This window comes from Manacus vitellinus, unplaced genomic scaffold, assembly GCF_001715985.3.
Source record: "Manacus vitellinus isolate BGI_N305 unplaced genomic scaffold, ASM171598v3 scaffold_4_pilon, whole genome shotgun sequence".
Lineage (NCBI taxonomy): Eukaryota > Metazoa > Chordata > Aves > Passeriformes > Pipridae > Manacus > Manacus vitellinus.
The window spans coordinates 9,469,712-9,482,917 of NW_021940604.1; the positions used below are offsets into that span (position 1 = coordinate 9,469,712).

The 13,206-nt window shown below is 38.6% G+C and overlaps 1 protein-coding gene across 1 annotated transcript in view; it reads right to left on the reverse strand.

Annotated features, from left to right (window-relative positions):
- ARFGEF3 (ARFGEF family member 3) overlaps positions 1 to 13,206 on the reverse strand; it is an 88,817-nt gene that overhangs the window by 60,064 nt on the left and 15,547 nt on the right. Inside the window, exon 4 of the mRNA XM_018078155.2 lies at positions 10,746 to 10,877. Within this exon, the coding sequence (XP_017933644.1) occupies positions 10,746 to 10,877 (132 nt within the window). The remainder of the gene's footprint in view (positions 1 to 10,745; positions 10,878 to 13,206) is intronic.

Sequence of the window (13,206 nt, forward strand, 5' to 3'; positions counted from 1 at the left end):
GGATCGCAATGTAATTAAACTGACATTACAATATCTATCCATCCTATACCATGTGCTCTAGGATGATCCTGCTTGAGCAGGGAGGTTGGACCAGACAACCCACTGTCATCCCTTCCAACCTGAACCATTCTGTGATTCTGCATGATCCCATATTTTAAGAGAGATTAAGTGTTCAAGGTCAGGTTGGACAGGGCTTTGAGCAACCTAGTCTAGTGGATGGTGTCCCTGCTCATGGTAGGGTCATTGGAACTAGATGAGCTTTCAGGTCCCTTCCAATTTAAACTATTCTATGATTCTATGATCTCTCAAAAAGGGAAAAAGAGGGAATGTTTTTAGATCGTAAGGCTGCTAAGCGTTCCCCAAGTGCTTTGCACATACTTGTAGTATAAAGCAATTGTCGCATTGGAGAGCTTATGGAGGAGGCATGTCAAACAAACACTGTGGTGTACATAAGAAAGCAAGTAGTATCCCCAAGAAATAGAGAAAAGGTATAAAACTTAACAATTTACAAACAAAACAATTTTGCAGCCACCTCTAATCTCTTCATGGGATTCATAATAGAAGCCTTTCCTGATTTACTTTACTTGCAGGCTTGTAAACTTGGATACAATCTGTCATGGGGTGATTGTGAAATCCTGCCCCGTAGGGAAAAACTCTAAAAGAAGACAAGGCAGGACTATTATCTCATTCAGTAGTTTGACATTTAAAGCAGTCATCTAGTATTTCTGCAAAATAGTTTGGAAGGGAGATGTCCTCCTATTGTCAGAATAACTGGAAACCTGCCCATTTTGCACTCTTTGGCCTTGAAGGAAAACAAGGGCAGGAGAAACAAATGTATTAATGAAGTCATGTACACTCTGTCATCATGTATCCCTGTACAAAACAGCAGATTTTAATTACAAAGAGAGAGTGTGTCTCCTATGAATTAGTAAACCCATAAATGCTGCTCAGCATTATGAATGCATCAGGGCTTCAGACATAAGGACTGTATTTGGTACAGGAGCACCTCACATATCATCAGTAGTGACAAGCTGAATGCTCTGAGAAGACAATGCCCATTTAGTTCACTGGACTAAAACAGAACTTCTGCTGAACACTGTTCATGGTGGTATGAAACCAAGTGAAACTCCTGCTCATGTTGTGCAGTTGTAGAAGGGAAAAATATTATTTAAGGTTTAATCGATACTTCAGAGTATTTTACAATACATGACAGGAGCTTTTATCTTTAGAATTATAGCAACTAAAGGCAGGGTAAATTAAAGAAAAAGGCTGACTAGCAGCACTAGGATGGCATTTCCCCCTTTACAGCCTATTTAGGTATACTACACTACTTTATGAATTAGAATATACAAATCTCAGTAAAACAAAACTGAAAAAGGACAAATACCAAACTGAAAAATACCAACAAAAAGTTTAAAGAGTTCCCTAATAAAAATGAAGTTATTATAATAAAATAATGCATAATGCATATATTATAATAATAAAAATGCATCTGTTATCAAAATTATTCAGAAGTATGTCAACACATGGATGTAAGTAAACACAGAGCTGTCAAGGAAAAAAAGACTGGGTATATCCACTGGGTGGAAAATTCTGACATTTATTCTTGACAACAAGAGAATTTTTGGGGCAGGGGAGAGGGAAGACAACTCCCTTGCACTCGGATACATGGAAGGTTCCACCAAAACTGTATCAGGGAGATGTTCTGTGTGGCACTGTACATTAGAACAGCGGATTTAAATTTACTGTTTCAAGTCACTAGACTAACTGGCAAGAAGTTAGCCTGAAGACAACCTAAGAAGTGAGGCTGCACAGGTTGTTTGGCCAGCCAGAAGATTTCACCCTATCCCAGACCATATCCCAATCTGATCCAGAAAAGTGATATTAAAAAGCCAGATAAGCTGGTTTTGTGGTTGCAACACCAACCACTATGGCACATGAAGTTTTGGTATCTTTCTCCTCTCTCACAGAAGACACACATGAGGAGCTCCAGGGAAGAGGACTCAAGGAGCTGGCTGGCAGTGTCAGAACAGCTTATTAGAACACAAGTTTTCTCCTCAGCTGCCCCAGGACTAGACAAGATTAACTGCTATGTAGTGTCAGTGGCCCTCATCATGGGAAGCTCATAAGCAGAGAAGGTCTAATCTGGGTGCATCTGTGCACAGCTGTGGCACATCTGGATGTGTATAATACATGCATAATATATGTGTACAATTACACACAAAAGCTACGGCAAGTGACCATTCAATGTCACTGTTGTGTGGACAATTTGGCTGACAGAACTTGGCACTGTCACCACCAGTAACCATTAATGTCTGGCAGCAGGGAAAAGATTAATAGGCAATATATGAAAGTTAAAAGAGTTTCTATATTTGGGTTTGTGAATATACAATGTCTTTCCAATTAACTTTCTTAATGGTTAACTGGTCTCCAGGTTCTTGGTATGTGTCTCAGATTAAAGGAAGTCTGCAAGAACTTGTACTTCCATTCTGGACAGGTGTGAAATTACACTTTCCAGAGCTAGGGACTTGCTACTTTTTGTGCTGATGCCAATGGTTCTGATTATGCCACACCAGTTCCAATGTGACAGAAGGAGCACCTTCTCTATCTGAAAACACTTTCATAACCTCATAGTACTGAGACAGCTAAAAGTTTTGCATTGGAATTTCTTCAGGCAAGAAACTAAGCCTACTTTTCTATCCTGCAAATCTTTCAAGAGACGTGACCAGCCCTTTGCTTAGATTTTTAAAGCTATATGTCTGCCCAAACCCACAGAGGTTGTTCAGGGATATAAATTCAAGCACAGAAAGGTACTGAGAAAAAGCTGGATCCCGAAGAGAGGTTTGATTTTTGAGACACTGCATTCACTACTGACTGGCTTAGGCAGTTCCTATCCAGTATTGATTTGGCCACATTCAGGCCACTACCACTGTCATTCTTTTCGTAGAATCATAGAATCATAGAATCAACCAGGTTGGAAGGGACCTCTGAGATCATCAAGTCCAACCCTTGATTCACTACCACCATGGTTACCAGACCATGGCACTAAGTGCCACATCCAGTCTCATCTTAAAAACCTCCAGGGACGGAGAATCCACCGCTTCCTTTTGCATCCCTTTAGAAGAAAGCTCAGCTATTTAACTTAAGACTGGTTTCTGCTACAGTGACAAGGCACCTAAGAACCAAGGGAGTTCTTTAATCACAGAACTAGGTATTTATCATAGTTCTAATTAACTTGGGAAAGGATAAGCTTATCTTGAAGCACACAAGGTAGGTCACTTAAATCCATTGGAATTAACCTGGTTACTTATAACTAAGCACATGAAAAAAATAACTTTTAAAAATAACCAGAAAAAAAGAGAGAAGCAAACCCCAGAGAATCTGTTTTTGTAGTTGGCCCACATTACATCAACTTAATTTATGAAAAGCCTAAGCACTAAGAACTCGATTTAGCTTTCCTCAGCAGGACTGATCTTAGAAAAGGATCTTATTTGCATGACATTGTACAAGTCTTTACAGAATCCTCTCTTTAACAGAGCTGATGCTAACACATCTCTGAATTATGGACTGGAAAAAAAAATCAGTTATTGCTTATAAAAGCTCATATCAGGCACTACTGTTACAAGAACTAATGCACATTCAGGCGAAACTTTGTTCTATAAATCTTCAGCATTTTAATTTTTTTTTCTCATTAATACAGATTTTAAACCAGTTCAGGACTAAGGCATGCAATTAAAGCTGCATAATGGTTTTTATTTTTTACTTTATTTAAAACATAGTCCATCTCTGCTTAGAACATGACTGGACTGAAATTTATATTGCAAGTAATGTTGAAAAATGTTTGCATTAATGCAGTGCATAAAATATACTGAGGGGATAAAATGGTCTCTTATTCCAAAATTCTATATTAACTAAAATACATAGATTTACAGCAAGTATCAGCAATTGGATTGCTGATTCCCATCCTGATAATAACAGTCTTCCTTCTCCATTTCCGTTTAGCAGTTATATTTTTACTGCTGCACCAATGAATTTTTATTTTTAATGGGCAGAGAAATCACTGTCTTTACTCCTATATAAAACTATTATGCCATGCCTCAAAGGGGCTGCACAGGGAACAACATAGTTTACACATACCTTTAAATCCAAGTTGTTTCAGTCCATTTTCCTCCTCCATTTGATTTTACAGTTCAGGACAAAGCAGAACAGTCATACATTATACTCTACTAAGCATAACCAAACTGCATGTGGAAGGATATATTTCATAAATATTAACCTTAAAACAATGAGACCATATATATCTCCAAGAGTTTATTACAGTGATCAGCTCATTTACTAGTATTCAAGAAAAAGCTGCAGAATATAATCATCCACAAAGGCTGGGATTTTGCAGTTGCATTCTGCCAACATTTTGGATCAGTTTGGAACAACTTTTCAAATACATAATATAAGTTATTCTTTGTGACTGAAGGCAAAAGACCAGCTCAACAGCAACAAAGTTCCTGACAAGTTTCCGAAAAAGTTAACCATAAGTTTTGCTTGGTTGCTCAAGCACAATCCAACTTAATTCAATATTTGCATCAGATCAGGACTACCTCCCTGAACCTGTAACAATGTGGATGTGCAGAACCTAAAACAGGTCAACTACAATTGTTAAAAAAACTAAGAACAAAAAACTCCCAAAAACCAATACAAAACTCACCAAAACAAACAAACAAAAAAAACCTTTCTACAACTCCTTGTAGATCTTCAATAGTGACCTTTTCAAGTTACTAATTTGACACCATAACTGGGGCCTTATCAATTAGTCACTACAGAAAATAAATTAATAAAAACTAGGATATGACTCAGCACTTTGCATCTTTAAACCATTGTGGTAGCAATCTCGGAAATTGATAATACCCAACCCAAAGACAGTCTGTCCTTACACAAACTAAGTTTAACCACAGAACTCTAATTCAGATTTCAGTTCTGAATATATCTGAAATGAAAATTGAAATCACAAAAAGAGCTGTCTACTATTATTATTGGAGAGTTCCCAAATGCTGTATTAATCGATCAGAGGCAAAGAAAAAAGATTGCCTTGACACAGCAGATTTAACAATGGTTGATTAAACCTCATTCATAGATTAAAAAAAACTTCTGGCTGACTCCTCACTGAAAGCCTGCAGAAGAAAAATCACTAAAATTTTGCCCATCAGCAAGAAGTACACCTAATCCACTAACAAATCCAATTTGGAGTCACTGGGAATAAATTAACCTTTACTAAATGAAATAGCTGTTCATCATGGACAATAGATAAATAACCAGAACTAGAAGAGTCTTCTCTCTCTCAAGCCACTCTGGAAGATTCGAAACAATCCTCAAGTCTATTCAAAACCCACTACAAGTAGAGTAGCTGTGACTCAAATGTGTGAAGTCTTCTCAGAGGTAATAAGAAACAAACACTTGCAAGCTTCACTGACAGAAACATAGTATATATTCATAACATGTCCAGCATATCATAACCCCATTAATTAAAACAGTGAAATAAAGCAAAAATATTTGAAAACCCACCAAATCAGAAAACTGGAGTTTCTTTCACAAAAGGTCATTATTCTCTTTCATGCTTGAAAATTTCAGTCTTGCAAGCTGTAAATTTCTTGGGAAATCTGGGCAAACAGAACTGACATGCATTGAACTACATGACAAAGTTTTATCTGGGACTGAAGAAAACAAAAGGATGCAGTAGAAAGGGAAATTTTAAATGACCAATCATGCCCTTTTTTTTTAAGAACAACCTGTTTACTGTTAGTTTCCATTACATTACAGTGTATCTGGTTTCTCTGGAGAACTTATTTCTGTGTGAGGACTCATCTACTAATTTGCAATTATTTATTAAACTTGTTTTTGTTGTTATTTGAGAATAATGTTCTCACGGATAGAGAGGAATGGCATTATTAAAAAAGTTGTCAGCTTATAAATGAAAGGGACCATAACATTAGTGAGAATAAAGGAAAAAGAAAAAAAGAAGAAAAAAACCCCAAACAAACAGTCCCTATTGTTTTGGTTTCCTTCCATACTATCCACTTCCTTCATATTTGATTTCATCTGCTTCGCTGCCACAGTTACGTTCAAAGCTGAATTCCAGTTTTTCCAGGAGCCTTTCCAGAAGGAAATGCATTTTAGGGTCAGGGTTACTAACGAAAAATTACCAAAAAAATCAAAGTGAGAAAAAAAAAAAAAATCACAGAATTGTTGAGGTTGGAAGGGACTACAATCCAGAGACTTAGCTATAGATTAGTTTCCTAGTTTCCTTTTCCACTGCCGATCTGACAATATCTGATAGTGCTTTTGCCAATACTATATGTGTTCCTGCAAGCAAAGGTCTAATAGCATGAAGCAGAAGTACTTCAGCCATTTTAAAAACATCTGAAACCAGAATTTAAAAGCATCAAGCCAGGGAAAAAAAAAAAATCAGAATCCCCTGAATCCACAGCCAAACCCAAATGCATGATATTAATCCTCAATCCGGAAATTGTCCCCTTTCTTCTGCAGACTGTCTATTTGCTTGTTCGTCCAGTGCTTCAGGTCAACAAAATGTCCCACTCATCGACATGAGATATAGCCTTGCATTTCACTCAATTATAACATGGCACCGTGTCACACAACGAAATTCTTCCCATTTCTGGGCCAGTCATATTGCATGACTGTGTTTATCTAAGGAAAGTGCTAAATTACTGCCCCCCTGATTTTTTCTATACATCTGTAACTCTACAAATAAAGCAGTGAGTCACTTTGGTATCTCACTGATAAAACACTGAATTTGATTACTGATCAATATATCTCTTCCTCCATGAATATTGTAATGAAAATATACAAGTATAAATATTTAGATTATTCTGTTTGAGACTGCAGTTAAGCTATTGACAAGAAGAACATCAGCAAGGTACTGTATGATTGTGTGATTTTCCCTTCCATTGATACAGTCAGTTGAGCATAGTAAAAACACAAACTGGTAATACATATATTAGAAGGCTCCTCAGTCTGACAGCAAAGTATCATGGCAACAGCAAAGGAGAATACTGAAGTGGCCTTGTGTCAGATACACTGTTTCCTTTGGTCACACCTTCTGGATTTCCTTTTTCGCAGTATCTTGTAATATAAATTAAAGCACCTAAATAACCTCAGTTTAGTCCCCAGTCTGGAAATACTAATAAATCTCTGTCATAAAACACATCAGAGGTACAGAGAAAACACATGTGGCATAGAATACACACACCACATAGTCATTGAGGTATTATAAAGAAATATTTGGCTCAGCAGTTAAATAACATGCAAGTCTGAATGCAAAATTTATATACACCAGACAGTTTGCTCTGGTGTGTGGCAAATCAAATCCAGTTAGTACACCTGTGTTTGTTATAGGTGCCTATTCGTGTCGAAGAGAAACCATAGCCTTTCCCTCTTCCCCACTGAAAAGACCACTCCCTTCTTTTGGGCATAAAAGTGCTGTTGACATAAGAATTACACAGTGCTTAGTAATAATAAGAGTGTCCTACAAGAAAAAAATAAAGATGTCACAGTATCATTTCTACTCTGGAAATCCAAGGGGGGAATTTCCCCACATAACCATTCTATACGAAACCTCTACAAGAAAGGTGCAATCCACAACTGGTATTTTAGAAGAACTAGAGATACCAACAGCAGTCCCTAACCTGGAATTTAGTTTAATATTTGCTTATTACAAAAAGTAAAATTCCACTTTAAATCAAAGTTCATAAAAATGGTAAGAGGTACCTCACCTAACGCAGTGGAGAGAGATATTGCGAGAGGGGAAGGCTTTGAGTTCTTGACAACTGCATTTGGGTAGTATAAATTTTCCCTGGTTGCCCAGGATGCACTCCAGCACAGTCCCCAGCCCTGGCCCTTAAGTCTGAACATTGTTGGCATGCTGGTTTTGTGATCCTCCAATCTGGGAATCTGCTGAGCATGCCATGACACTCATCCTTAAAAATAAAGAGAATTTGGTACCTAGCCATAAATTAGTCAGTGCCCTTCCACTTTTACAACAGTGACCTAAACTGTTTGCTTTTCTCAGTGCCAGAAGAGGTCCAGCTAGCACTCCTCTGCATTTATTTACAACAACCCTTACAATTACTCTATTCCATTGCAGTCTACTGCTGGCCCTTGATAACAACATTTATCAGGTTCCAAAAGTGTGTCAAGCGAGGCAACTAATCGCACTTACACCTCTCTCCTGTGTTCTCCCTTCCACTGCCAATTCCAACTTGCAGCAATCTGAATGTAAAAACCTTTACAGAATGCTCTCCTCAGGCAATCAAATCCTTTCACACCTCCATCTGTAATACATGTTGGTGACAACAAACCATTAAAATAAATATTCAAAATATTTGTTTTGGATAGTGTGTGAAGCGTGACTTTCTGGTGTACTCTTACTGGGAATAACAGGAGATATTCTGGATAGGATTAAAAAAAACCCCAAACACACATATTTAAGTGATTTAGGAGCTTACCAGCAAATTGCAGTGAAGTACTACTGCACATCTACTTTCACATTGACTTTGCATGAATAAAGTCTTCTGTGTAACTTTTGATGGTTGCACTCTTAATACCTGTGAGATTGGTACAACTGTGCAGCAAGTCGCAAAGAACTAGGCCAGTTTCACAGTTGATCCAGTTTCACACAAACTTGCTCACACTCAGGAATGTCTAATATCTATCTGCACTAGATAAAGGTATATTTAATCTCCTCCAGATGGAATAACACAGTCTGATGTACAATCATATGCTGCCTTGAGGACACATTTTAGCAGATCCAGGGATATAAACACATTGCTGAGACCAGCTGCTAGAAAACTCCCTGAAGGCTTTAGCCATTCATCAGGCCTGCATTAGTTACAACATTTTCAAGTGTTGCAATGGCATCTGTAACCTTCAGGTTACAATGTAAAGAGATGTCCGCTGATTTGACTTTCAGGCAAGGTTCAAATCCACTGTCTTTGAGTTTTAATTGTCCTGATTATAATATGTTTTGGTCCTCTGCTTTCTTCAAATATTTAAGTCAATAGAATTTTGCTTTGTTCTCAGGATGTAAAGTTGTAGCCTGATTTTACCATGCATGCATTTCACAGTGCTTTTAGCCAGAAAACATTTGTACATCAAGATTTCGCTCAGTGAAATTATGTTCCCTGTTCTCTTTTGTGCCCAAACAGAAACTGAAAAAAAAAAAAAACAGGAAAAAAGAAGTATACATAAATACAATGTTTTGGCTTGGGTTTTCTGTGGTTACAAGTTTTGAAGGTTTCTCAGTTCTTTTTTTTGGCTTCTCACATATCAAGACAACTTGAGAAGATAGGTTCACATAACTGTAGCAAAATACAGTGCTCACATTCTTAGTGTAGGGGCAATTTCTGACAGATGTATGCCAGGACTTTCAAATAAACAGTATGCATGCAGATAATGAATCTGCAACACTCAAGAATGTAAAAAAAGCAACTTGCAAAAAATTAATGCATAGCAAGAGACCTGTTGGTTCAGTACTGCTAATTCTTAACTCTTCCTCTTTCCCACTTCAGAGACAAAAGAGCAGGAAAGAGGCATGCTGGGTTAGAAATGTAGATCTGAGTGTCTTAGTTAAAACTGTACCCAGAAACCTGCTCCATAAAACAGGTAACAGTCCACTCAAATACTCCCTTTTTTTCTGCTGCTAGGCTCACCCTTCTGCATGTTATGACACTGTGGGCATATTCCACCCAAGCAGCAACCTCTAATGCTAAAGAGTACAACTAGTACAGAACAGTTTCAGAGTGGATAACATATGTTCATTTGAACAAAAATGTCACATGCAAGAAACAAAGTAGCTAGTCTATGTACTTAGAAGTAAAGAACGGTCAAGGAGTAGATCCAAATATATCACTCAGTTTTAGGTATTATGAACATGCAAAAAGGACCAGCAGGTTCGTTCCAAAATGGTTTTCAACTGATGATCAGCTATAGCAAACAAACCTTGCAGTACAAAGTTTACACTCAAACATCTGAGAACAGTCCATCATCATCTTGCTTCACACAAATACTACAGTAATTGGAAGTCACTTTTTTATTACAGTAATGGCAAGTCATACAACCAACCCAATGACAGAGCAGGGAAATTTGACATCCCCTCCAATCCAAAACAATACCTCCTGGCAGCTGAGCTTCCTAACATGCATACAGGAGAATACTAAAGCATTTCTAGAAATGGAAGTTTTCCCTGAGTTTACAAAACAATTATTTCCCTTATGCACTGGTCCAGTGACATTTTGGTGCTTAAACAAATTGTGCTTCATCATTAGCATTTTACAAAGAGAAAATATAGCTAACTAATTACAAAGCACCTATGCACACACAATACAAAATTACAAGCATGCACAGCCCACCTCATGACCACTAAAGCTCAATAACAAACTAACAAATCTGCAAGTCATTTATCTGTGCACTCCCATGGAACAGATTGACTGTCCTGTTTCAGTTTGCTAAAACTGGAACCATCAGTGTACTGACTCTTAATACAAACTATCTCCTATTTAATCAGGGAAACACAAACGAAGTAGAAATGAAACCAACCAACATCTGCCACCAGGAAGAAGGGAATCAAATACCGTCCTAAAATGAAGATTTCCACGGCAACAGCTAATTTATTTGCTAACCCCAGCATTGATTCATGCGGTCTCTGTTGCAATCACTGATGTGTGTGAAACACTAACCTTCATCACTTCAACTTGCAGGTCTTCATTGAGTGAAGGAGTCACTTTGACGGCATTCAGCATCTGATTAAGCAACTGTTTCTCATCTGAGTCTGTTTCCACGGATACAAACCTCTCATCAGACAGCAGCTTCTGCAGAGAGAAAATGGCAATGTACAGATTGAGACAAAATTGCCTCTGCCCAATTCTTCTGTAAACTACTGCAACTAACTTATTAGTGCTTGGTACTACAGAGGTTAGGTTTTTTACGTAAAAATTTTAAATAGTGCCAATAATATAAAATGCAAAAATACAGCAAAACTGGGAGACATGTGCCATGAAGCAGGGGGGGAGTCGACATCTTTTGAGTCAGCTGCCATTCCAGTATCGTCTTTCCCCATCCTATTTCACCAGTGTCCAGAAGAAAGTGGACATCAGTAACTGATAAATCACTGCAAGTAATGCCCTCAGTAAAACATCTCAGCATTTTGGAAGTGGGGAGAGAGTGGAACCTTAGCAGCTCCCCAAACCTAAAAACAACAAAAAGCCCCACTCAGGCTAGTATTCTGACAAAGTAGTGCTATCAGATCCCCTGCCCAGCAGGTGACAGAGTCACCTATTGTCCCAATCATTCCAATAGGGTACAAGGTAAAGCACAGTGAAGATGGCACTTCTGATCACGAACAAGATGTGTTTTGCATCATTCAGAAGTTGATTAATAATGGATACAATCAAGTCCTCAGAAGGAAGGATACTGTGAGCGAGTGACTAACACAAACATACACAGGAGTGTGTTCAGTACAGACTGAATGAACTTCAGACTGAATATTTTAGACTGATCAGATTTGCTTTGCCTTGAAAAAGCCAGTATCTGAGCAACTATCAGCATGGTCAGTGGCACTACTTCCTTGGAGTTCTACTAGAAATCCTTCTTCTATTTAGTGTATAACCACCTTCATGGGTGCCTCAATAGTGGCAGGTATCCTGCAGTAGACATACCCACTCAAGTTTTTTCCCAGTTCCCATGTTCTTAGAAACTCCCATGACAGAGCAAAACTACCTTGTCTTAGATCCCAGGAACACAACCTTGCTGTGTCCCAGTGCAGACTTGGTGCAGCCCACTTTACCCTGTACATTTTGCATGACTTTTGTACTGATGCTCCTTTTCAGCTTCAACTCTGTAGCACATTTCACTGGTTCATTCCTTCTTACTTTCTATGCTTGTACTGGTTTTGGTTGGAATAGTTAATTTTCTTCATAGGATCTCACAGAGTGCTCTTCTGGATATGTGACCAAAACAGCATTGATAACACACTCATGTTTTGCTATTAATGAGCAGAGCTTAGACAGTATCAAGGCCTTCTGTTTCTCAGACTGGTTGCCCAGGAAGTAGGCTGGGGGTGCAGAAGAGTTTGGCAGGGGATACAGCTGGGACAGCTGACCCCAACGTGACCAAAGGGATATCCCATACCATATGACACCGTGCTCAGCAACAACAGTTGGAGAAAAAAGGAGGAAGTGGAGAAGACAGGGACATTCAGAGTTATGGCATTTGTCTTATGAAGTAACTATGAGGCTTAGTGGAGCCCTGCCTTCCTGGAGATGGCTGAACACCTGCTGGTTCATGGGAAGAAGTTAATTAATTCCATATAGGCTTTTGGTTGTACATGCCGCTTTGCTTTCCCTATTAAACTTCATCTTAGCTCACAAGTTCTCTCACTTTTTGCCTTTTGATTCTCTCTCCTATTCCCCTGCAAGGGAGAGAGTGAGTGGCTGGGTCTGGAACTGTCAGACACAGTTAACCCACAACAATGTTTTAAAGAATTTCCCACATATCAGTACATCAAGTGTTTTAGCACTGTACTGCCTCATGAGATTTAACTCAAACTGCAGTGAAAATAAAGGGGGTTTTTATATAAAGGAGAATGTTTAGTTCAGTATGGGAGATACGGAGCTATTGGAGAGAGTCCAGGGAACGGCTGCTAAGATGACAAAGGAACTGGAGCGTCTCTCTTATGAGGAAAGGCTGAGAGTTGGAACTCTTTAGCCTGGAGAAGGCTCAAAGAGGATGTAATCACAATATATAAATATCTGAAGGAGGGTTGCAAAGAAAGATATTCTCAGTGGTATCCAGTGACAGGACAAGAAGCTATGGGCACAAACTGGAACACAGAAGGTTCCCTTCAAACATCAGAAAACAATTTACTAAAGGGGTGATCAAGCACAGGCTGCTCAGTGGGGTTGTGGATTCTCCATCCCTGGAGACATTCAAAAGCCATGTGGACACAAACCTGGGCAACAGATCTAGGTGACCCTATCTGAGCAGCAGAATTGAACCAGATGACTTCCAGAGGTCCCTGCTAACTTCCACTATCCTGTGACCTACCTGGGTAAATTTAGGTTGTACTTAATCTCATTTTTGTCTTTTATCCTATTTTTTTAACGTATCTCCCTATCATCAGATGTGTGGTTTGCTTTTCTG